General features: G+C 44.8%; 4 protein-coding genes across 4 annotated transcripts; 2 read left to right on the top strand and 2 right to left on the bottom strand.

Moving 5' to 3' along the window:
• Nucleotides 1-340: 340 nt before the first annotated feature.
• LOC136957978 (patched domain-containing protein 3-like) lies at nt 341-4,163 on the bottom strand. The gene is made up of 5 exons (XM_067252196.1): nt 3,444-4,163; nt 3,072-3,193; nt 2,564-2,709; nt 840-2,390; nt 341-354 (listed from the first exon to the last, which is right to left on the bottom strand). The coding sequence occupies exons 1-5, from the start codon at nt 4,161-4,163 to the stop codon at nt 341-343; spliced, it is 2,553 nt and encodes an 850-aa protein (XP_067108297.1).
• A 3,751-nt stretch (nt 4,164-7,914) lies between these two features.
• Nucleotides 7,915-10,827, bottom strand: LOC136957461 (threonine synthase-like 1). Its single transcript, XM_067251406.1, has 2 exons — nt 9,409-10,827; nt 7,915-9,285 (listed from the first exon to the last, which is right to left on the bottom strand). Exons 1-2 carry the CDS (start codon nt 10,825-10,827, stop codon nt 8,482-8,484), a joined length of 2,223 nt encoding a protein of 740 aa, XP_067107507.1. The 3' UTR covers nt 7,915-8,481.
• Nucleotides 10,828-11,445: 618 nt separating this feature from the next.
• enkur (enkurin, TRPC channel interacting protein) lies at nt 11,446-13,258 on the top strand. The gene is made up of 5 exons (XM_067252032.1): nt 11,446-11,624; nt 11,891-12,036; nt 12,124-12,356; nt 12,485-12,631; nt 12,895-13,258. Exons 1-5 carry the CDS (start codon nt 11,545-11,547, stop codon nt 13,066-13,068), a joined length of 780 nt encoding a protein of 259 aa, XP_067108133.1. The 5' UTR covers nt 11,446-11,544; the 3' UTR covers nt 13,069-13,258.
• Nucleotides 13,259-13,662: 404 nt separating this feature from the next.
• LOC136957462 (hypoxanthine-guanine phosphoribosyltransferase-like) lies at nt 13,663-20,903 on the top strand. The gene is made up of 9 exons (XM_067251407.1): nt 13,663-13,805; nt 13,951-14,057; nt 14,693-14,876; nt 15,748-15,813; nt 18,072-18,089; nt 18,683-18,765; nt 19,176-19,222; nt 19,515-19,591; nt 20,658-20,903. The coding sequence occupies exons 1-9, from the start codon at nt 13,740-13,742 to the stop codon at nt 20,703-20,705; spliced, it is 696 nt and encodes a 231-aa protein (XP_067107508.1). The 5' UTR covers nt 13,663-13,739; the 3' UTR covers nt 20,706-20,903.
• The last annotated feature ends 1,725 nt before the right edge of the window (nt 20,904-22,628 follow it).

Genomic DNA, 22,628 nt, shown 5'->3' with positions numbered 1-22,628 from the left:
TGCCTTGTTTGGCCAATACATTAGCCTCTTGGATAAGGCAATGATTGATGCAAAGTTTCCCCTGGTGTTGAGTCTGTTGCCACCTGTTGAGATGTCTTTGACAGTCTTTTGCTTTCTTGGAGGATCCATTATTAGGTGTGAACTGTTGTTTTATGGTACTATTGATCCAAAGAAACATGTCAATGATTATAAAACTATAATTGATCATGGTAATGTAGAGAATGTCATGATTTTTACATGACTATTTTATATTGGTCCCAACATGCAATAATAAAGTAGTACTGTAGGTAGTTGTTCCCCAAAACCAACTTGAAACAACATTGTACTTGTTGAGAACAGATCACATCGTCACAGCTGTTATAAGCAACAAACAGGTAACACTGATTTTATAATCAAAAACTTTATTTAATAAAAATTACATAGATAGTGTGCACATCACATAAATAGTATATGGCAAATCAGATTATACAGTACTGATGTTATGTGGTTATCATCAATCACCTTTCTTCACAGAATGGTGGCAGTTAGTCATGAGAACGGTTGTCATAGACACAATACAAACAGCTAATGGTTTTGAAAATCTACTGCCCGCCACAGAAATATATTAAAATTATTTTGCTGCTGTCATGGGCAATCAGGATCTGTACCCCAGTTGCTGGTTGAAAGTGTTTTACTTTGATTGTTTTGTGTTACACAAACGTGTGTGTGCTGTGTACTAATGATGCTTTGCTGGTAGCAAATATGATTTGTTGCAAAGGCTTTGTTGTCATAGCTGACATTCTTGCTATGCGCTTTGATTTCATTTACCTTATTGCTATATTGCAATATCCAGCCATTGCCTTTCTGTGTCTGAGCACTCTTGTTGTCATGTGAGCAGGAGACCAATCCCAGAAACACGGGGATAAAAGTCAAACCATGAACCAACCCAAACACCATGACCAACAACATAATCTTAAAAAACGTTCGGAAAATATGATTCTTAGACCCGGCCAAGACCACCACTCCCAAAATGGTGGACACGGCTCCTTGTATTATGGGATATCCTAGGGTGAAGAGGGCGTCAACAACTCTCTCGTCCACACTCTGTTTCGTGCTGGAGACAAAGCTGTAACAGATGTGAGCAGAGAAGTCCACGGTGAACCCTATGCAGACCACCAGGATGATCATGGATATCGAGTCAAGCTTGACATCCCAGAGAGCCATGAAACCGGCCACGCCCACTATGACCGAGGCAATGGAGAACGTCACCCAGAGAGAACACAGAGGGTTCGGAATGAGCAGGAGAGAGACGACCATCATTATCGCCGTGGTGACCCCAATGTTCTGCAGAGTGCCGCTAACGATGACCTCATACTGGTCATAATAGATGAAAGCAAGATGATAGGCCATTAAAGGAACCATGGTGCATCTCTTCACCGCGTCTTTTAGACTGTTGAACATTTCGATTTCCATGCTGGCGTTGGCAATGTCACGCGTCTGGACGAAGAAGCGTGACGCTCGGACCAAACCGTCCGTGACGTTGACGTCCTGCTTAAAGTCGGGGAACGCGTTGAGAAACGAAGACAGATTTGCAAGGAAGACGTGTTCATCATCAAGGTTCAGTTTGGTTTGTCGTCCGTAGGCCTCATAAGAGTCAAGCCAGGATGTGTACAGATCCCTTTCAATGAAGCGTAGACTTCTAAACTCATCCATGCAGGAGGAAAGGTCAGACCTCTTGCTTTTATCCCAGTAACTGAACTGTTCAGTGACTATGACCATGACATTAGGGCCATAATTAGAGAAATATTCCCTATCGTTATCATAGTATGTGATGACGTAGGAATCGTCAGCTGCCAAGTCACGAAGATCAATGCCCTGCTGTATGTTTAAGCAGCCGTAAACACTAACTGCCAGATACCCCATATAAATCAATACCACAACTGCTTTGGTCCAGGGCTTTGTCATCAACGGACCATAGTACTTCTTAAAGAAGTGATTCATTGGTTGTTCTTTCTCAGCCCCAGTGTCTTTATCATAATCACCTCCCACACAGAACATACTGTACCCACTACAGGATTCGTTATCCTCCCTCGCAGAAACCTCCATGCAAGTCAGCCAGTGTCTGTTGCTGGCCTCTCTCCGTCCATTCAGCGCCAGAAAAGCTCCGAAGAATGTGATGTTGTAGACGTAGCAGAATAAGACCGCCGTGCTGGTGTACAGGCAGAACATTTGGACGGACGGAAAGTCGGACGCGAGGCCGACGCAGAATCCCAGCACGTCTGTCAGAGTGGTGATGGTGATGGACATGGCTGCCTCTTTGTATGTGCGGCCCATTCTGGTCGCCACGGGGTCCTGGACCTGAGTCTGCTGCCAGTTAGACACCATGATGAACATATCATCGACGCCAATTCCTGAGATATATGAACGATAGCTGTCAAACAGAGAGACAACCTACAGTATGTATTAAATACAGGTATTCGATTTACAAACAGTATATGTGTGTGTTTGTGTGTGTTTATATACAGTATAAAATGTATGTGTGTGTGTTTGTGTGTGTAAGTGTGTAAATACTATGTCTTCTCACCGAGTATCAAGAAAGGGGAGTTAGCCACCGTGATTACAAAGGGCATCCCGATGTAGAGCATCAATCCAAACGAGGACAGGACTGCCAAGCCAGCAGACAGGACTCCGACAGCTGCCACCCACAGCTTGTTCCTCACATTATCCAGCCTAACACAAAGACAGAGTCCCTTCAGACATGAGATACATCAGAAGCAAAATCACCCAGCTCAGTGGTAGAGTGTTTGACTGTTGATTATGGAGGTTGCAGGTTCAAATACCCCCCTGTACACCCTCTGCTTCGGATGAAAGGATCTACTAAATGATTCCATTAGGATTTTCTGTGAAGGTTACGGGTTATTTTTAACATTTGAGAGACAGGAGTCAAAAATCTAGCAAGCTTCTGTGAACAGGTGTGTGTGCGTGATAAGAACATGTGTGATAGGTACAGCCCTGCGTATATTATCTGTCAGTGAAACAATGACACATCCATAAGCGCAATCTTTGACCCTCAGAATGGGGTCACTTCTCACCTTAGGTTTGATAGCACAGAGAAGCCGATAGCAAGGCCATATGTGATGGAGAACAATGGAATTCCATCTGTGGTATGTTTCTCAATCTCTTCCTGCCTTGATTGTGATGTGAAGTATGACACCTAGAGAGATAGATAGAACATAGCATGTAAAAGTCCATTCATTATTATGACACCGACAGAGATAGATTGAACATGTCATATCAAAAGTACATACAATATCTAAATAATCGTAGTTCTATCATAATAAATGCCAGGTACTGTATGTATAGGTATACTGTCTGTCATACAAAGTGTTTTTGTTGTTTAGTACAAATTTAAAACAGATTTATTTGCTGAGTGAGGTCAGTACCTTCAACAATCCTTTACCTACCTTGATATTAATGGTTCCACGTTCACCCGACAGTAGCCTCTGGAATTCCTTTAACCATACACCTGCTGTTTCTTGATTTTCCAAGAAGTACATGAGTTTTACAGCCTTGGCACTTTTCACCACACCATTCACTGTGTCTTCAACCCCACCGAGTGTAGAGCCCAGGAATATCGGTTTAGAGTTTAGAACATGCAACGGGTAAGAAATGTTTATCTGCTCAATTCTGCTAGCATCATAGTTGATTATTTCCAGAATGTCATTTGGCACGCAATTTCTGTCCGATTTTGAACATAAATTGCCGTATTTGAACTCTTTTTGGTTTACTTGTACAGAGATGTTGTTTACTCGGTTGTTCAGGTTTATGATGTCATCAAAGGCCTCTTTGGTCAGTATGCTGGACCTGCTGTTAGACACGATGATGACTGACGAATAGAACCCTTCACTGTGCAGTCTCTGCCCCGAGAAGGAAGAACCCTCTTGGGGAAAGTGGTCTTTAACAAAGCGTCTAGATATCTTGGAGGGTCCATTCTTGGGTGTGAACTGTCGTTCCACGTCGTTGTCTTCTCTGTCTTTCAGAAAGTAGAATCCGCCTCCCAGAGACGCCGACACGATCAGAGGGATGACCAAAAAACAGACGGGATAGGAGCCCACCACCCGCCCCAGCTTCTGAAAGACGCGAGACAGAGGCTTCTCGATGCAGTCTGTGCGTCCGCAGCGCATCGCACCACCAGCTGTTGTTCCTACCATGTGAAATCTCAGAGGACAAAGCCATCCACTTCTTTATATAGTAACTGTTCACTTGGTAACACTGTGGGTGGAGGCTGTTTGTTTATGGAGGTTACTAAAAGTCACTGGTACTGTAAGGAGGACACAAAAGCAGAGTTACTTATCAATCCCACCACAGAGAAAAACATACGCCCCCGTACAATTATCCAAATATTGACAGAATGCAAACACATTTCTTTGCTCCAAGTTTTCTTCCAAGAAAGACATTCATTACCCAATCACTCTTGACGCACAGCTGAAGAACACATCAGTTGGCAGTGCTGTGATGGATTATCAACTTGTTTTAATGACGTGTTTTTTCAGTCCTGGTCCCTGTGCATGGCCTGCACTATGAACACACCCAGCCATTTCAATCTCCAGTTCCTCTACATGGTCCAGTGCAAGTCTGAGAAGCTCTGCTTCACACCTCAGGATGGGCCAGCCTCGCTGTGCCAGTTAACCCCTGTCAGTCAGCTGTCTGTCACAGTGCCACCGGGTCCCCTGGGACACTGCTCATATCACATTTCACACAAATCCATCTCAGGGTCATTGATTTCCCTGAGTCCGAGTGAGAAATTGATTCTTTTTCTTCTCCCTCCCCTCATCATGTAGGAGGAGGAGAGGGTAGAACTCTCCTGCTCAGCGCTGCGCAGACAGCCGTCTGTGAGTGAAGGGAGAGTCACAGTTAGACATCCATAGCCAGGGGCATCTGTGGTACCTCGAATCTTTTTTATATTAGACTGAAAGGGAGTGGTTGAATTCTTCGTCTCTCTCTCTCTCTCCTTCTCTCTTTCTCTCTGCCTGGGATTGTCTCTCACTGTCTCCTTCTTCCTTTCCAGTTGATTATGTGAGTACAATGTGCAGTATACAAGGTCAGAGTTGGCAAGCAAGGCCGTCTCCCTAAACTATCCACGTGGAAGTCCGCGAGCGGAAGGAGAACAACGACAAACCCACGTTCCCCCCCACGTCTCCTCTGATAATGAACTCGGAACAGCATTTCTCACCTGAAGAGACCTCTGTGTTTTAGACGGCACACGAAGAACAAAGAAAATAGAATGAGATGCTAAATGAAGACCCGAATATGTCCTCCACCAGAAGACGTCTGATTATAGAGAGCTTAATGAGCAGTGAAGAAGAGAAAGACGACTTTCATTCTCTCAACGTTTCAAGAGGGGACGACATGAGCTAACCCTTATCAGTCAGGATGACCCAACCTCTCCCTGTCTTGACCTCTCCTATCTTTTATTGTCTCACCGCTTCCTTTATGGCAAATGTTCAGTTTCCATTGATGCCACAGGTCCACATTAAGAAGATGGAAACAGGCTGGCACCTGCAATTATCCCTGCTCACCCAGCCATAGGCAGCTGGGTGCTAAGGAACAGCTGTCTCTTTCTCTCTCTCTCTGTCTCTGTCTGTCTCTCTCACACACACATCAATCTCAACACAGGCCCTCCCTCCACACAATCACTCTCAGACTCCTCACGTTTACCTGCCAAGGGCCCTGATTAATAAGACTGCAGCACTGTGCCCACACTGAGACACGTGCACACACACAGACACAAAAAGACACACACAAACAAAGCACACACACACACACTCAACTCAAGTATATGCAGAAATGAATGGGCACATAGAGAGCTAAAATTAAACCCATGCATGTGAACAAATTAGAGGTGCTTGCACACACACACAGAGACACACACACATCTCATAATTTATCTTCATGTCTCTAGAGTTTCTCTCTATCTGTCTGCCCCAGGCCCAATAACATAGGTGCAGAAGCCTTTTATTCTGTCACGAAGAATAGATCACCCTAAACCAGGAACCTCCATTCACCCTCCTTCTCTCTCTCTCTATCCCCCCCTATTTCTCTATAAAACACACACACTCACTCAAACAATGCCACCTGTCGTTCCAACAATAAACGACCAAACTCTACAGTAAAAATTCACCAGATGTTCCAAAACACTGGTATTGAAGGCGTTATGCTGGTATTTTAATTAGTTTCTCAGAATATACAGGGATCACCCAAAATTGAAACAACTTTTTGGCCCATCATCCATCTGTCTAATGATAAAGTGAGCTACAAAGACACACTGCGTGTTAGCGCTGAGCTAACAAGGCAATACAAACAACCAACCTTCCCAGTGCTGAGGGAGACAGCAACAGAGAACGCTGGGTGCTCGTGTCGTCTCTCAAGTAGCCCGAACCTCCATCTATTTTAACAACTGCTGTCATAAGCAATCTTGGGAGATCTGTGAAAGGTATCTCATCCTTTTCTTCCTCTCCAGCTGCTGAGGCAGCACCTGGATTTAAATGACACTGTTGATATCCGCAAAAGAGGGTTTCGTTCCTGTGAGGAGAAATTCACCAGAGCGTGGAGACTATTGCTTTTTGTTGAGGAGGGTATTGACTGGTTTCCTACAGGATGTGTGCTCACACAGGCGGATGGGCCTGCAACAGTGATTCTCTCTCATCACATGCCCTATCTCCACACACGAATATTGATGCCTTCAAGAGGTCAAACGACACATATTATCATTGGTTTTATTGTGATAACCTAATAAATGCCATGTGTATCTCCCCCTCTAAGTGTGTATAGTCATATATTTTACTGCCGGCTGCAACAAATAAGTTAACATAAGTGCTCCAAACAAGTTCATTTCCTTGTCTTTCAGTACATAATAAGGTTTGGCAACACACAGAAAATATCTGTGCTTATCTTGAACCCTTCCAGGTGTGTGATTAGGGGAGGGGAAAGAATTCCTCCATCATGCTCAGTGTCGGTGGGAAACGTGAGCTGAAAGTCGAAGTCGAGCCGCGTCTCGTAGAGACATGGAAAGATCTTGTCGCTGACTGTTTTATCAAGCCCCTGCTTCTCAGCCTTGGTAGCAGCTGTTCTGACCCAACATCCTCTGCTACCAAGAGAACACCAGCCGATGCTACTGTCGCTGGAACTGCTAGAGAAGGACGGAGAAAACAGAACTGAACATTTGAAGCATTTGCCCCTCACCTGAAGCACCCTCACTGAAGCTCCCTGAAGTACCATGCGTCAGGCCCCATTAGCTGAACCCAGTGATCAAGCCTTACAACCAAGATCCCTAAATAACGGGGGTTGAGACAGCAGCCAGTGTCCAGACATTGTCACTTGTCTCCAAGGTACTTCTCTCGTTAAGACATAATAGTTGGCGTCTTGACAGGTAGCATACCCTGAAGTCCAAGGAGAGTGCAGTGACGAGGGTCTGTGGCCAGGCCTGTGAAGCCTAGCTAATGAGACAGTGTGGACATTCTGATAGGTCGGTTCACACTACGCCTGCCTCGGCGCCCTTCCAACTTTGACTGGCAATTACTGGACTGTAAAACCTCACCGAGATAGACTAATTAGCTGTTTTAATGCCAGGTCCCTTTATCAACTTCTCAGCTAGTCTTTCCTCCTAGTTGAGAGACAGCTTCGGGGGTTAAGGTGTCACCCACTTACATTTTGAAAACACGAGAGGTTTATTCAACAAAACACATACATTAGTATGCAATGTTCATCCATGGTAAGCCATTTATAAATTTGTGTTGATAATGTTAATGTTCATAATATTGACCACTGTAGCATATTTTCTTCACAAACTATATTTGTTAGCTTTGCACAATAACATGAAAAAGCTAAATATAAATTATATAAAGATGCAAATATTCTTAAGGAGTAATCCCCATTGATTGCAGACAAAAGCCTGAAAATATCCCCAGTGAGGAATATTATTTACCAAATAAATAAACAAAGAGGAAATCTTTTAGATGTAAAAATACACATTCAGGTCAAAACACTGAGAAACAAGATCAAGCTTATTTACTGGTTTTCTTCCTCTATGGTTTACTGCTTCTTCTATTGTAATTACACCATAATTCGATCTCCCCTCTGGGACTAGTTAGGAATCCACTGCCTGTCTGAATATAGCTCCTCACAGTGGGGTTACTTCCTCACGCTGCATGTGAACAGTCACCCATAGTCCTCAGGAAACACCCCGGAGAAGCTGCTCATGCAGCGGGACCAGGAGGTAAACATTCCCATCTAGTGGATAGAAATGGCTACTGTTGTTGCTCTCTTGAGCACTCGGCCGGTTGAGACAACTGCCAACCTTGAATTTCGTTGATTAAGTGCTGAGGCAGGTTTATAATTCACTTGAGAATTATGCCTGGCTTTAGAATATACCGCAATAAAATGGGAACGAACCCATGCGTGATATTTGCGTTTTCTGTATGGATATAGGTTATGGTGAGAAGTTTAAAGAACCTTCAAGAAAGAGTCCTGTATCATGGTTTCCACTTCATCTACTAACACCGTGAAATCCGCTTGACAGACAGTATGTGCCTGACTCCTGCTCTCTCTCAGGCTCCTGAGCATGTCTGTGTGCATCTGAGGTCTCGACGCCACAGAGCCAAGCTCCTTCAGCTGTTCCAAAGGAGCTTTTGGAACATTCCGGAACTGCAGCGCTTCCAGAACGGCGGGCGCAAACTTCCCATAGTGGGCTGTGGAACAGATGACAACCGGACAAAGGCGGTCCTGCAGCCGGTCCGCCACCACCTTGGCCACGGCTGTGTGTGTGTCCATGACGTAGCCCGTCTCCCTGTGGACGTCCCTGATGGCTCCCAGACAGTCGTTCTCGGAGCACCAGCCAGCCAGCACGTCCTCCTGTATCCTCCTGAGTAAACCCTCAGAGACCTTGAAACGCCCGTCCCTCTCCAGGCGTGTGAACAGCTCTCGAACAAGATGGCCGTCTCCGTCTGAGACGTGGTAGAGAAACCTCTCCAGGTTGGAGGACTTCAGGATGTCTATGGCCGGGGAGCCGGAGACGACAAGAGGCCTGTCCCGGAGATCGTATTCCCCCGTGTTGATGAAGTCGGACACGATACGGTTGTGGTTGGAAGCACAGATGATTTTCCTTATGGGGATCCCCATTTGCTTGGCGTACAGGGCAGACATTGCGTTGCCAAAGTTGCCGGTCGGGATGCACACATCTATGGGCTCTCCAAACTTGATGGCTCCGTCCCTGTAGAGGTCCAGGTAGGCCGAGGAGTGATACACCACCTGCAGATTCCAAAGAGTCAGGTGACTTGGCGTGCTCACAAGATCAGTTATCAAGTTATGTCGTATCAAACGCATCATCAACTCCTTCGAACGCTCAATTCTAAAATGACATCATCAGCTCACCTGTGGCAGTAGCCGTGCCCAGTTGATTGAATTGGCCGTGGTGAGGATTGTGCCGTACTCCACGGCCAAGTGTCCCGTGAGGTTGGCGTCTCCGAACATCGTCTTGATGCTCCTCTGGCAGAAGTCAAAGTCCGCCAGCACGCTGACCGCCCTGGCGTTGCCTTCGCTGTAGCCTGTCATCTGCAGCTTCTGGATCTCACTCACCCCTCCCTCGGGGAAGAACACAAGGACGCCGGTCCTCTGCCTGTCGCCGTCGCTGAGGGCGCCAAAACCGCTGAGCACAGCACTGCCGGTGTCCCCGGACGTAGCCACGAGGATGAGGTAGTTGCACATCTGAGGGAGGCAATAGGTAAACAGTCGGGGCATCAGCTGCAAGGCCAGGTCTTTGAAAGAAGCCGTGGGTCCGTGGAAAAGCTCCTGGACAAACTGGTTACGGACGAGATGCTTTACGGGGGCGACATCTTCGCTGCTGAAGTTTGCTCCGTACGCCTTGAATACCATTCTCCTGAGCTCAGTAGCCGGGACATCTAGAGGGTGTATGCATCTCTCAAGTATGGCTAACGCTCGCTCAGGATAGGACATATCAGCTAGTCTCAGCCATTCTCTGACCTCCAGTTTTGGGAACCCTTTCTGGGGGATGTAGAGGCCTCCGTCGGGGGCTAGTCCCTCCACAACAACATCACTGAAGTACTTCAGGTTACCAGTGGATCCATCCTGACTCCTGGTTGAAATGTAAGTCTCCGACTCGGAGTTGTGGTATCGCTCCACAGCATGGAGCACCTTCTCAGCCACCTCCTCCACGGTGTCTCCAGTCCCACATAACACTCTGATATCCAGCCATTTCTCGTAAAACTGTTTCCTGTACTGCAGAATGTGCCTCATGGACACGCCTGGCTCCTGGCCCACGATCCTCTTCACCTTCATCCTGGAGAGCCTCTGTAGGATGTCTTTAGCATCCACGTCCAGATACACCACCAGCCCTGTCGGTTTGAGGTGCTCCATGGAGCGAGGGTGGAGAGGGTTGGACCCAGTCAGGGAGATGACACTTCCAGTGGTGGAAAAGTTGCACAAAGCCTCCCCTTCATCCTCTAGGAACTGTTTGCCTCCTACTTGCGCCAGCTTGTCAGCCACTGGCATCTTCCATGTGACCTCTAGGACATTGTCATCTACGTCAATGACAGGTCTCCCTAACTTGTTAGCCAATACCCTGCCCACAGATGTCTTCCCTGCTCCAGGTGGGCCCATGAGAATAATGTTCAGATCTCCAACCACTGACGCTTTGGTAGACTGCAATGATCTGGATGTAAAGAGACAGCCCCAATGTAATTGAAGAGATGCCTGGGGTGTATGCCTTGTGCCTCTCCACATACAAGCCTTCATCAACATTTTTATAACTTGGCAATGGGATGTTGGGATCATTTTGATGTCGTTTCTTTCATCCGATCTGTTAGGAAGGTTGGTAAATCATGTTACTTTAATCTGTGGACTTCGAAATTTGTTGTAATTTACTTATTGAGCATATGCAGTCGGGTTCTGTGAAGATAAAATTACGTAGTCAATATATTCATCTACATGTTCCTAACGTGTGAGGTAAACACATTTTTACAAACAATATAATACATATTTTACCTTAGTCCTGAAAATATTTATGTGCGCTAATATCACAACCAAAGGGAGCTGCTTACGACTCAAGGAGATTGTACCATGTGTGTAAACATGGAAGAACACAGACTAGCTACGGCTCCGTTGATAGGACAAACTTAGTTGAAACCGTAACCTGGGAGAACGCAAAGGGGATAAAAAAAGTAGGCTACTTATGTTTAACGTTATGTCGTGAAATAAAATAATCTTAAATAGCTTCATGCAACGTAGTTATTACAATAAATGTGAGACCCAATAGAAAGTACTGAGCAATATGTATTCCATGACATCGAACACATTCGACTTCAAAAGTATTTCCCATCAGTTGCTAAGCAACTGTCTCCTGGACTGTGTTGTCAAACAAAACATTCCAGCAGCCATCCCTTGTTTTTTGTCATTCGAAAGTAGACCTAGCTAGCTGTAGCTACATAGTTAGCTAGCTAACCAGCAAGCTAGTTTCGTGTGTTTTTTCTTTTTCCGTAGCATATAATCAAAATGTCAACCACAATGTATCCACCAGAGAGCATATACAACCTCATTCCAAGGGAGGAGGTGAAAATAGAGAAGCAACCAAGGTATTGTAGCCTATTAGTACCATTCAAACGTCTACTGTACAGTAGCAATGCAGCTGGCTACTGTAGCAAACACAAGTTTTCCTAAACTTTAATGTTTTCAAATAGTTTGCACGGTTAGTCAATGTGTGTAAGCTATGCGTGTCTAACTCTGTTGATTCAGTTTGACACTTGTTACACAGATAATTGAATGGGTATCGTGAATGGGAGTTTGTTGCTATGGCACATTTCTTAAACACATTGTATTTATGTCATCCAATTTCTTCTAGATACATGTCAATGTTTAGGTCACAAGTTAAGCAGGAGAGGATGCAGAATAAGACTACCAACAAGACCATGGGACCAGCTAAAGTCGACGTGCCATCTCCAGAGAAATACCTGCTTAAGCACTCAAAGGAACCCAAACTCCCTGAGAGTAGGCAACAGCTTAGCTCTTCTAGTTCTTCTTCTACCTTCTCAGTTTGAACAATTTCTTTTTTTAATCCTTTTTTCCCCCCCTCAGCGCAACGTTTGACCAATAGGGGTACCACGACTGTGAGGAAACCACGGGTACCCACCAAGTCTGAGCAACCACTTATGGGCATTCACACCAAAAAGGACTTTATAAAAACAAATGCCAATGAGAGCATCATGTCAGTGCCTAGGAAACCCCAGCCCATTTACGCTGACACCAAAAGCGGAGACAAGCAGCTTCTGGAGAATTCGGGCCTTGTCCCAAAGTACATCAAGAAGAAGGTACATCTTGAACTGCTGTTGCATTGTCGGTGCAGTAGGTAGTAATGTTAGCCTGGAGCTGTTAGGGGTCCTCTTTTCTGAACAGCCTCTATCTTGGAGTGGAGCTAAATGAACTCTCCTGTTTCTAGGACTATGGAGAGACCCCCGAGTACCTTCTGCAGCGCAGGGAGGAGGTGAAGAGGGCTCAGGAGGAGTATGACAACTATGTGAAGGAGCGAATGAAGCAGGGAGCCATGAAGCAGCTCTCTGATGATGAGAGGCAGAGTATCCTTCGGGTAAATCCTATAGGCCCCCATTTACATCCTACCATGCCGCTACATACAGTATACATGAGTAGCCTATTGTTGTGATTTAAAAAAAGAATGGACTTTAATACAGAATCCAGTCAGTTAACTGTGAATGTTTTTGTGTAAACAATGTGCACACTTTGACTCATGGACTTGACATAAGCTAGTTTGCATGACTGGTGAGCTTTTCTTGTGACTTATGACTAAAGTAGGTAATTAACAGATCTTCCTTGATGATTCTGTTGACTCAGGGTTTGAAGAATAACTGGGAAGAGCTGCACCATCAGTACCAGGGACTCTCGGTTGTCACAGACACGACCCCCAAGAAGTACCGCAAGGAGCGCCTAGAGCTGGAGATGAAGCAGCTGGAGAGAGACATCGACATGATTGAGAGATACAAGACTATCTACATCGCCAACAATTAAGAATGTTCTTTTCCTGCCATTCTTATTTGACGAGCTAGACCTATGTCAGTAGACTTTAAAAAGAAGAAAAAAAATGTCCTCAGAGAGGCCTGGATGTGAAAATGTAATTTTGTCGATAACACTCTCTTTCCCAAACCCATCTTCGTCTGTGGTACAGTAGCAGAAAAATAAACTTGAAATTATCCATTGCAAGTGTTGTTAATAGTTTTCTTAATTTAGATACTAATTTATACAAATTATATGGTGACCATGCTGTAGGGCCTACATATTTTTACATCTTTTGACGTTTTATTTTCAAACACATTGATTAGCTTGGAGCTATATTTAATGTTAGGCATAAACACGGACATCGTCACACGGTAAACTACTATGGCTTACAAAAATCACATGCTGTTAATTAGATGTCCCCTGTGCAATTCGTTGTCCGCTCACAAGGAATGCCAGTGAAACACAACAGTCTCTGTGCCCAGGCAAATAACTTAAGCATGACCATGGCGTGCAAGTCTCCCTTTTTGGTGCGTGTTGTATACGTTTTTTCATGACACGGACTTTGACTACTGATTCAAGACATTGACAATCTTCACTACGGCAGTCCAAAACTAAGTCTCTAACTGTTCTACAGTGGTAAGCCTCAGCTAGTAAACTTCGACAGCTTGTAAACGCAGGAAAAAATGGCACAATGCATTCTACCAGCCACCAAAGAGAGCGACCCTCGACGCATGGAAGCAGGAATTGTGGTAAACTATTTTAATGTTTAGTTAGGTAAAACATCACTGTTTTACCTAACTGTTTTTTATTTTGCTATGGATCTATTATGTTTGATGATGGATCGGTTGACCGTCATGCAGTCTATTGTATGTCAGCCTATTACTTATGTCTTAGATAAAGGATGACTGGCCTGGATACAGCCTCGACCTTTTCACATATCCAGAGCATTACCATGAGGACATCGAGAGCGTCTACATTCCACACGGGGTTATCATGGACAGGTAGCCTGCTCTAACACCAAAAGGGATCAGGGAATGTGTCATTTAATTGGAAAAACCATTTGAATTGTGTTTTTTGGAAGCAAGACTTAACAACAACCTTTGCCTCCCACTAATATGGTTAACACTCTAGTTAAGTAAATCACACGTCCCAAAAAGATGTAGGCTACTCCCTTTTTGAGACTACTGTGTTTCTCCCGCTGCGCTGAGGGGTCAACATTAATCACAGATTACTTTTTCACCCCATTTGGGAAGGAATGACAGTGCCTAATAAACCAATCATTTTCAATTAAGCCCATTTCCACTCTCCATCAAACCACTATTTAAGAACAGGACTTGGATGACTTGTCATTGAGTATAAAGGCTATGTATAGGCCAATAGGCCATACATATACTGCACAGTTCAGTTGTATTTCCATTGTAACAGCAGAGTTATCATCTCTCTCATCATATCATTATATCATATCTAAATCTACTCAGGTTTTAATCACATTAGAAGGTGTATGTTATATTCCTTTCTATAGTCAACTGAAGCTCTGTTTCATGTGACCCAGATTAGATTACAGTCCACATACTGTGCACACACACACGTGCATATACAATTTCCTGGGAATGTTTATTGTATTTTCACCCCATAGAATCGAACGCTTAGCCCGTCACATCATGGATGACATTGGGGACCACGACATTGTGGTGCTATGTGTTCTGAAGGGAGGATACAAGTTCTGCTCAGATCTGGTGGAGTTCATCAAGGTGCTCAGCCGCAACTCCAACAAGCACTTGGAGACCAGGGTGGAGTTTATCAGGCTAAAGAGCTACCTGGTAAGTGAACTAATGCCATCAGTTCTAGAACTGGTAAAAAAGTTATAAAAAATACACTCATCTAGAAGCACACATTGTAATAACAATACTAATGTAATAACAATAAAACATTCCAGTCACAACACTGGACGGTTCTCAGCGCTGATATTATGCGCAGTGCAACGCTCTTTCCTCTGAGTGTCACTCTTGCACAGATGATGTCGCAGATCCGCATACAGGGGCATCTCAAGGGCAGATGGTCCTGGTGCCCTTACTGTGTTACAGCTGTTATTAGCAAGGCAGTGCAGTGTGACACAGGCAGTATGTTTGTAAGACAACCAACACAGCAACATATTCATATAAATATTCATATAAATGTACCTCGTTAGACAAGTCTACAAAACACTCCTTTTTGTTCCTTCTGAAGGTCGATTCAAGTTAACCTAGATATCAGACTGTATTTTGCTTCTTTTTGTCTTGTGTGGAAGTGCTTGGCTGGAACATCTCCCTCTGATCCTCATTATTTAGAGTGACAGTGGTTCGGATCCTCATGCAGCTTTCTGCAGCATAGCCAATATGTCTGTCTGGGTAGCCTGTCTGCAAATGGCCATGTGAGGTTAGGGTGATCTCAAGCCCTCTGTGTCCCAGGCTGAACTCTGACCACCACAACCTCAGGACTCAGGCCAGTCTGATTGGTCATGTTGGGATCACGTGACGTCACCCCAGGCTTCTTTATCTCAGAGGGTTTGTGACCAACAGAATCGTGATCACTGTCATCCTGGAGAGCCTTTCTGTCAGGGTCCTCGATCGGAGACCTTGAACTTTGACCATGTCAGACCACGTGCGCACATTCGGTCACGTGTATGTCAATCTGTTGTGTTTACGTTTTCAGAATGACCAATCGACAGAGGACCTGCACATTATAGGAAGTCAAGATCTGTCTGTGCTTCGAGGGAAGGTAAGCACCAAGTCTAATCATGTCCATCACTTTGTATATTGACTCTCTGTTCTCCAGGTTTAATGAGCTAATTAGCTGCAGGGTAAAGCTTTGAAATGTCACAGAATGTACAAGCATGGTAAGTGATATTGATTGTGTAACTCCCTTCATTCATTATGATCAAATAATTTCCAGTCGGGGTGCATTCATTCTTGCTGGTCATTGGTGTCCATGTGATGGAGGCTGACGTTTCAAGATCTGGTGTCATGGAAACCATGATCAACCATAACAAACCAAACTTCCTCTGAGGGTTTGGGTGAGTCTTCGGTGCTGGACAGGTGGGCTTCTGTGAAGTCTTCTGTGACATTGCTTGTAAAAAGGACTTATAAATGAAGATGAATTGTTTTGATTTGATGGTGAAAAACACTCCTGGCCACCAGATGGCTCTGTCAGTTCTTTCATTTCTTTTCTGAACGCTAAGTGGATGTTGGGAAGGAAGACGCATATGTCCTGCACTTCAACTGAAATCAGTAGTGTAGACCGGATTCCTAATGACAGGTAGTTGAATACAGTGTCTGACAGTGACAAATTGCACTGAGCAAAACAAGATCATTCAGTGACGCGACATCATCATGATTTCTTTCTGTTTTCACATTTTCGGTGTCAGCGTCCCGGCTGTCGTTTGAGTGTGGACAGCTTTGAACGCACCAGTTTGGTTTTCTTCATGGTGAAAGTGCGTAACACTTAACACTGTACTTCACCATCGCTTCACGAGGAGGGATGAGGACTTGCAAGGCAGATTTGCAGGCATTTTGAGGAACTTTGAAGAGGTTGTAGGGACATGCATTTTTGAAACTCGATGCACCTAAACTTGTGACTAGTTTTGGATGTGTGGCCCCCTTCTGGATAGTATGTGTTTCTACAATCTGGAGTCAATAGAGGACACTGCCAGTGTCACGAGGAATCATGTCTCCTGACATAATTATTCTTTCAGACAGCAAAAGACTGCAGAATCTCTCTCTCCCTGTCTTTTGTTGACCCTTTCTTGCCCCTCTCTCCCGCTTTCTCACTCTCCACTTTCCTGGCAAATACAATCTAGGAGTCACAAACATTACCCAAGGACACCGCAGAGGGGTCATTAGGTCAAGAGGGTTTGTCCAACTGTCACCACAGGGTAGTATTGATAGTGCAAGGTTGGTGTGTCCTACCCTTAGTGTAAAGCCCTGCTGTATGGTGTCATTCCTCTGGGCCAACAGACAGCAAGCAGTCTTATCACCAGTCACCAGCAGTGGTGCAGTCCTAAAGCTCTAGATTTGAACCAAAACAATTCATAGATCAGCTTTACAACTCCGAAACGTCATAGCGGAAAGTTGTGGAGTGTTAGGTCGGAATTTAGTGAGTGTGCGATGTGGGGGAGTTCGGAGCCCTGTGCAGAGAGACCGTTCAGATGATTTGATTGGGTGGAATTCTCTGCATGTGGGCATGTTGGCACATTCCAGTCATCTCTCCCCTCCCACCAGAAGGGAGGCCCTTCCAGGTAAGGATTCGTCAGATGTAGGACAAGGGTGGAACAATACAATGACTGATATGGGGGGTTTGGGTGTGTGTGGTTTGGGGGGCTAGAGGAATAACGTAAAATCTTGTGTCAGTGTCTGAAATAATAGTTAATTGTATTTGTAGTCCATGGATCTGTGGATTTGTAGTCTGTGGTTCATTGTATTTGTAGTCCATGCGGTGATGACCGTGCAGAGCCAATGTTGTGCTTGTGTCTGGCTGTGAGAAGTGCAGCGGAGGTATGCAGCAGAGCTGCCTGGTTGTGCCCACGGTGGCTCCTCGTCGTCGGGACTGCTCCACTGTGTTACGTAACACAGATCAGGTGGTAGCCCTGCAAGGCCCAGGACATTTGGCCGCCTGCCCGCATTCTCTTTGAGCCCCAGCCTCGAACCATAGCTACTCTGAAGCAGTCTCACAAAGACATCCATACAGCCAGCCTCAGTGTCAGCCTGCCGTTTGAATCAGTTCACCAAAGAAAGTGTGCAACACCAAGACCCTTAGCAGCGACTTTGGACTCACTGTACACTACAGACAATCATACATTATGAGGCTGCACAATGATGGGTTTGTGTAATGTATCTCTTAACACTGAAGTTTGAAGCAGAAATGTAACCATGGTTACAGTCCAATAAGTGTCAATTCTAGAAAGAAAGTCAGCCAGGCCCTCATGTGTTGTTGAGAGTTGAACTAAAATGGTTTCTCTTTTCTTCTCCATGTCCCCGAAGAATGTGCTGATTGTGGAGGTAAGTGTCAATATCCAGTCGTGTTTACCACATGAGTTGGCATCATGTTGGAGACCATGACATTGTGGAAGAAAAACATTTGATCTCATTAATGGAAAAAGGAACCACAAGTTGTTTCCTATAAGTTTGATATTGAATTGTCACCCACATTGTTTTTGTTTATTGTCAAACTAAGAACAGAATCTCCCAATACTGACCACAGCTCTTTAGCAGTTTTTATGTCTCGAAAACAAAAGGGAGAAGAAGAGGTATTTCCTCTGTGGGATCATGTTTCAGATGTGAAAGTTTCCAGACTGAAGTCATCCGTGTGTAAACACCGTATCACATGAGAGCTGTCAGCCGTACTGTGACTCTCAGTGGAAAACAGCATTGCAGATCAACAGTAGAGAGATGGCTTCATGTAACATGCACTCACACACACGCATTCCTACTGATCCCCACACACACACAAACACACCATTCTGTTAGGCTACGCGACATAATATGGGAATGGTAAACCATGGCTCTTGATATGCTTTGCAATACTACGGTGCGCATATTCCGGCCGCCTGATAAAACGCTACACATCCACGTCCATCTCCTTCTCCCCTCAGGCGATAGTCGACACCGGGAAGACCATGAAGGCTCTTCTGAAGCATGTCGAGACTTTTGAACCCAAGATGGTCAAGGTTGCGGGGTGAGTGGCACGGACTCTGCGCGGGGGGAGGGGGGGGGGGAATGCCAAAGCTGTGACAGACGCTTGAAAACGATGTCCCTCTTCCTGCCCGAACAGGCGTCCGTTCTGTTGTTCAGACTGTAGACGTCTTGTCTCTGTGCGTGCTGAGTATGCGCAGGGTATGAGCTTGGGCTGGATGTGCTATTTTCTTCCTCCAGTGCATTTCGATTCATCACTTTGTGATTTACGAAACAAAGTGGAAGTCTTTTTCAAATATCTTGCAGGAGCTTTTATTGTTGTCACGGTCACTGCATGGTTATGAATGTTTGACACTGACGCAAATCGAATGTGATTGTCCAAGATCTGTCTGATGTGAAATGTGCACATTACATGTGGTTGTGTGTACTGTGATACTGTATGGTGTGTTTCAGTTTGCTGGTGAAGAGGGTATCTAAAGGAGTTGGAGGCCTCCCTGACTGTACGTACCTCTATCTGACTTGTCCTCTCTTCAGTGTCAGTGTCATGTTACCTATTTTCATTGCCCGAGTGGTCCATACTGTAATATTGAATCAGACGATGCTCAAAAAGGTTGTCTTTGACCAGCTTGGATAAAAATTGTATGTGAGGTATTCTTTTACCCTAGAACATGTGTGTGTAGAAGACCCGATTTAACCTCTTCAGAATTTACGAGTATTTTTTGAAGCATTCAGACTAAAGTCTACATAGTTGACAAATGCACATTCTTATTATTCGGTATTTTTTCTCAACAGATGTGGGATTCGAAATCCCCAACCGTTTCGTTGTGGGCTACGCCTTGGACTATAACGAGTATTTCCGTGACCTGAACGTAAGGCCAGAGCTCAATTTCTCTCCTGACCTATGCAATGACCTTGACAGGGCAGTCTGAAAGAGTTGAAAGAGATTGGAGAAAGAACTCAAAGTAAACATCAGTAGATGTAGAGGACACCTCTCCCCCTGGAAACGCAACTCACCTACTCTTGTAAAGGGAGTTTGGTGTGCAGGGGCAAATCAACATAGCAAGCTTTGATGGACAATAAAGTACCGCTCAAAAAGTGTGTGAGCGTGTAATTGTGTGTGTACGTTTTGAAATACCTGTATGTTTTTCCAGACTAGCACAGTGCCTCATGCCAGCACTCCTAGCATGTTAAATTGAGTTAGTGCATTCTTATGTGAAATGTACTGTTCTTATCTCTGTGTGGACCTTTCTACAAGTCAGCATCCAATTTATGGGATCGAATGTGCTCCAAACCAGATGTATACGTGTGTATGTTTGTTTTTGCGTTTTGATGTTGACTTCCATAAAACCGCTCTTTCCAATCTATCAGATGTCGCATATTTCAAATATAGATGACAAACATCGGTTTCAACAGTTCAAAGATATCAATGTTACATCTGAAAGGTCCTCACTATCATGCTGCTTTACAACATTATTTCCAGTCCATCTACCTCCCAAATGCACACATGCCAAACCGTAACACATTTGCTCCTACATTATTCATATATAATGTGTAAAGATAAGGACAGAAAAATCCTTCTTAAGATTTGTAGTTGTGAGGGCATGCTGCAGGGGAGAACAGGTTCCTTTGGAGGAAACAGAGAAACACAAAGTGACTCTTGACTGGGAAACATCTGACCTTACATTCCAACATCCCCCCCTCCCTAATAGATCTGCAATCAGGGGTTGGGGGGGGTTCCTCACCACAGTATTTCAACACCACATCAGATAAGGAAGCTCGGGTGAACAAATGTACACCCTGTAGACAAGAAGGATTCAAACATATTTCTATGATGTTCCATAAACTAGAAAAATGTGTTGCTTGACTCATTGAAGATCTGATTGAGCCTCTCTCTTTCCCCTCTCTGTTTCTATCCTTTCTCTGTGCTCCATCCAGCACCTCTGTGTCATCAGTGAGAAGGGAAAGGGGAAGTACAAGGTCTGAGCGAAACCGAACACAGACATCCTGTACTCAAACAACGTGACATAACACCTGAGTCTTCCAAGTCATACAAGTGTCCTGAATTGTTTGTTGATTGTATGTTTATAAGTCAAAATTAATATTTGATTTCCGTGCGACAAGTCATGCCCTGTTACCTGTTCACTACAGTTGTTCATGTTTTTGGCATTGTGATACGGACAGTTATGGCTTAATAAATACATTTTAACATTATCCGTGAAATCCTAATGTGCTTTTAATTCAAAGGGAAATGGAACATGGTAGATTCGTATTGTTTCAATCCTATGTCAACTTAACTTTAAATACTGCTGGGACCTTGATCTCCTGGGGTGTGTGTGTGTGTGTGTGTGTGTGTGATGAAGTACACAGGAAGGGGGAGGGATGTATCTGAGGAGTTTGACCATAGAACAGAGTGTTCCTGCCCAGAGAGAGAGACAGAAAGGAACACCACAAAAGAGCTGTATTTTCAGACACAGGACTCCCCAGCTACCTTCAGCTCCGTAAACAGCGAGGGAAATGGAGCGCCCCCAGTTTTATCAATGATTTGTTTTGTTTGGTAAAGGGACTGTTGGTCATTCTGCAATAGATCATTTGTTCACCAACTTGTGGTAAACAATTCCAGACCTGAGGGCTAGGCTACAAGAACGCAAACACAAAAAGAGCCTTCTAATCTTGTGTCAGACCCCTCCCTGCAGATAGTGAAGTCTTCACACCCTCAACTTTGGGCGTCTCCTGATGCGAGCAGAGTTGTGCTCCGTGTGTCCGTCTGCACCCTCGTGACAAACACAGCAGGGGAGATGAACGAGGTGGAGTGGAGAGACAGGCGTTTCAACAGCGCCCCCTGTTGTCACGGAAACAGGAGTGGGCGCCAGCCTGGCACTGGGTTGCCATGGCTACGTCCATCTGTCACCCGTCACAGCCCCTTCTGTCTGCTGGCGTTCTCTGGTTGTACCCGTTGAGGATTAGTTCATATTGTCTTTCATAATTTGTAATAAACACAGAGTCTGCATGTGTTGTTTGGTTGTTAGTGTGAGCTGTGGAAAAACTGTCTGTTTTTACAAACACATCTTTGTATAATCATATATAATACTTTTATACCCACACACGTACACACACATACTCATTCTCAAGGGCTGTGTTGTCTCTGGTTGACTAAACATCAATTGTGCATGACACAGGACTACGCTTCTCTGACATGCTTTAGTTCACTCAGTACGCACTTGAAGAAAGTTGCCATGCGGTTATGCACACTTTCCTCTTAATTACATAACAATCTAAACAACTACTACACAAACGCACACACACACACACGCTTTTGTTGAGTAAGAAATGTCTCTCAGGAGAGGTCTGAGGTTGAACGTAAACAGGGTTCTAAAATAGGTTGAATTCCCTGGTGACCTGTTGTTATTAGAGTACGTCTCTGGGTCCACACACTCCCGGACAGAGATGGAGAGACAATGCGGACGATTGTGTTTACTTTTCTAACAGTACTTAGGTGTCTGAAGTGTTCCTCTCCTTACCCTTTGACCTCTTCACCTCCGGGCCCAAGGTAACGCCCCATTAGCAGGTCTCCTCTGCCTGTGGCGTGACTGTTGACATAACCGAGCCTGAAAACAAAAGCCCCACCCGGAAAGCAGTTATGCTGTTGTAAAAGCTCCATGACTTCAGACGAATAGTGCTGGAAGGATATAGGAACCCAGTAGATCCCAGAGGGAACGTAATGGATTACCTGCAGCTTAGGGCCCTCTCATCTGGCCGGGCAAACCAGCCACTGTTTAGGTTGAGATCTGGGGGGGATCAGGAAAATCAAGCCACGAAGCAGCAGAGACATGGACATAATCATAACTTCACCCCCGACGACACACCGCCTTTTAGGAACAGCCTCACCTACAGGCACGGATTGGCAGG

The sequence above is a fragment of the Osmerus mordax genome, chromosome 15 (genome assembly GCF_038355195.1).
Source record: "Osmerus mordax isolate fOsmMor3 chromosome 15, fOsmMor3.pri, whole genome shotgun sequence".
In the NCBI taxonomy this organism is placed as follows: Eukaryota; Metazoa; Chordata; class Actinopteri; order Osmeriformes; family Osmeridae; genus Osmerus; species Osmerus mordax.
This window is presented reverse-complemented; position numbering and strand designations above follow the sequence as displayed.

Bases quoted from the DNA above. Each gene is read 5' to 3' on its own strand.
- LOC136957461 (XM_067251406.1), bottom strand. From the start codon at position 10,827: ATGATCCCAACATCCCATTGCCAAGTTATAAAAATGTTGATGAAGGCT. The intron at 9,286-9,408 runs GTGAGCTGATGA...TGGAATCTGCAG, and splicing joins GGGCACGGCTACTGCCACAG to GTGGTGTATCACTCCTCGGC.
- LOC136957978 (XM_067252196.1), bottom strand. From the start codon at position 4,163: ATGCGCTGCGGACGCACAGACTGCATCGAGAAGCCTCTGTCTCGCGTC. The intron at 3,194-3,443 runs GTAGGTAAAGGA...CTATCTCTCTAG, and splicing joins GTGGAACCATTAATATCAAG to GTGTCATACTTCACATCACA. The intron at 2,710-3,071 runs GTGAGAAGTGAC...TCTTTGTGTTAG, and splicing joins TCTGTGCTATCAAACCTAAG to GCTGGATAATGTGAGGAACA.
- LOC136957462 (XM_067251407.1), top strand. From the start codon at position 13,740: ATGGCACAATGCATTCTACCAGCCACCAAAGAGAGCGACCCTCGACGC. The intron at 14,877-15,747 runs GTAAGTGAACTA...TTACGTTTTCAG, and splicing joins TCAGGCTAAAGAGCTACCTG to AATGACCAATCGACAGAGGA. The intron at 18,766-19,175 runs GTGAGTGGCACG...GGTGTGTTTCAG, and splicing joins AAGATGGTCAAGGTTGCGGG to TTTGCTGGTGAAGAGGGTAT.
- enkur (XM_067252032.1), top strand. From the start codon at position 11,545: ATGTCAACCACAATGTATCCACCAGAGAGCATATACAACCTCATTCCA. The intron at 11,625-11,890 runs GTATTGTAGCCT...AATTTCTTCTAG, and splicing joins AAAATAGAGAAGCAACCAAG to ATACATGTCAATGTTTAGGT. The intron at 12,037-12,123 runs GTAGGCAACAGC...TCCCCCCCTCAG, and splicing joins GGAACCCAAACTCCCTGAGA to CGCAACGTTTGACCAATAGG.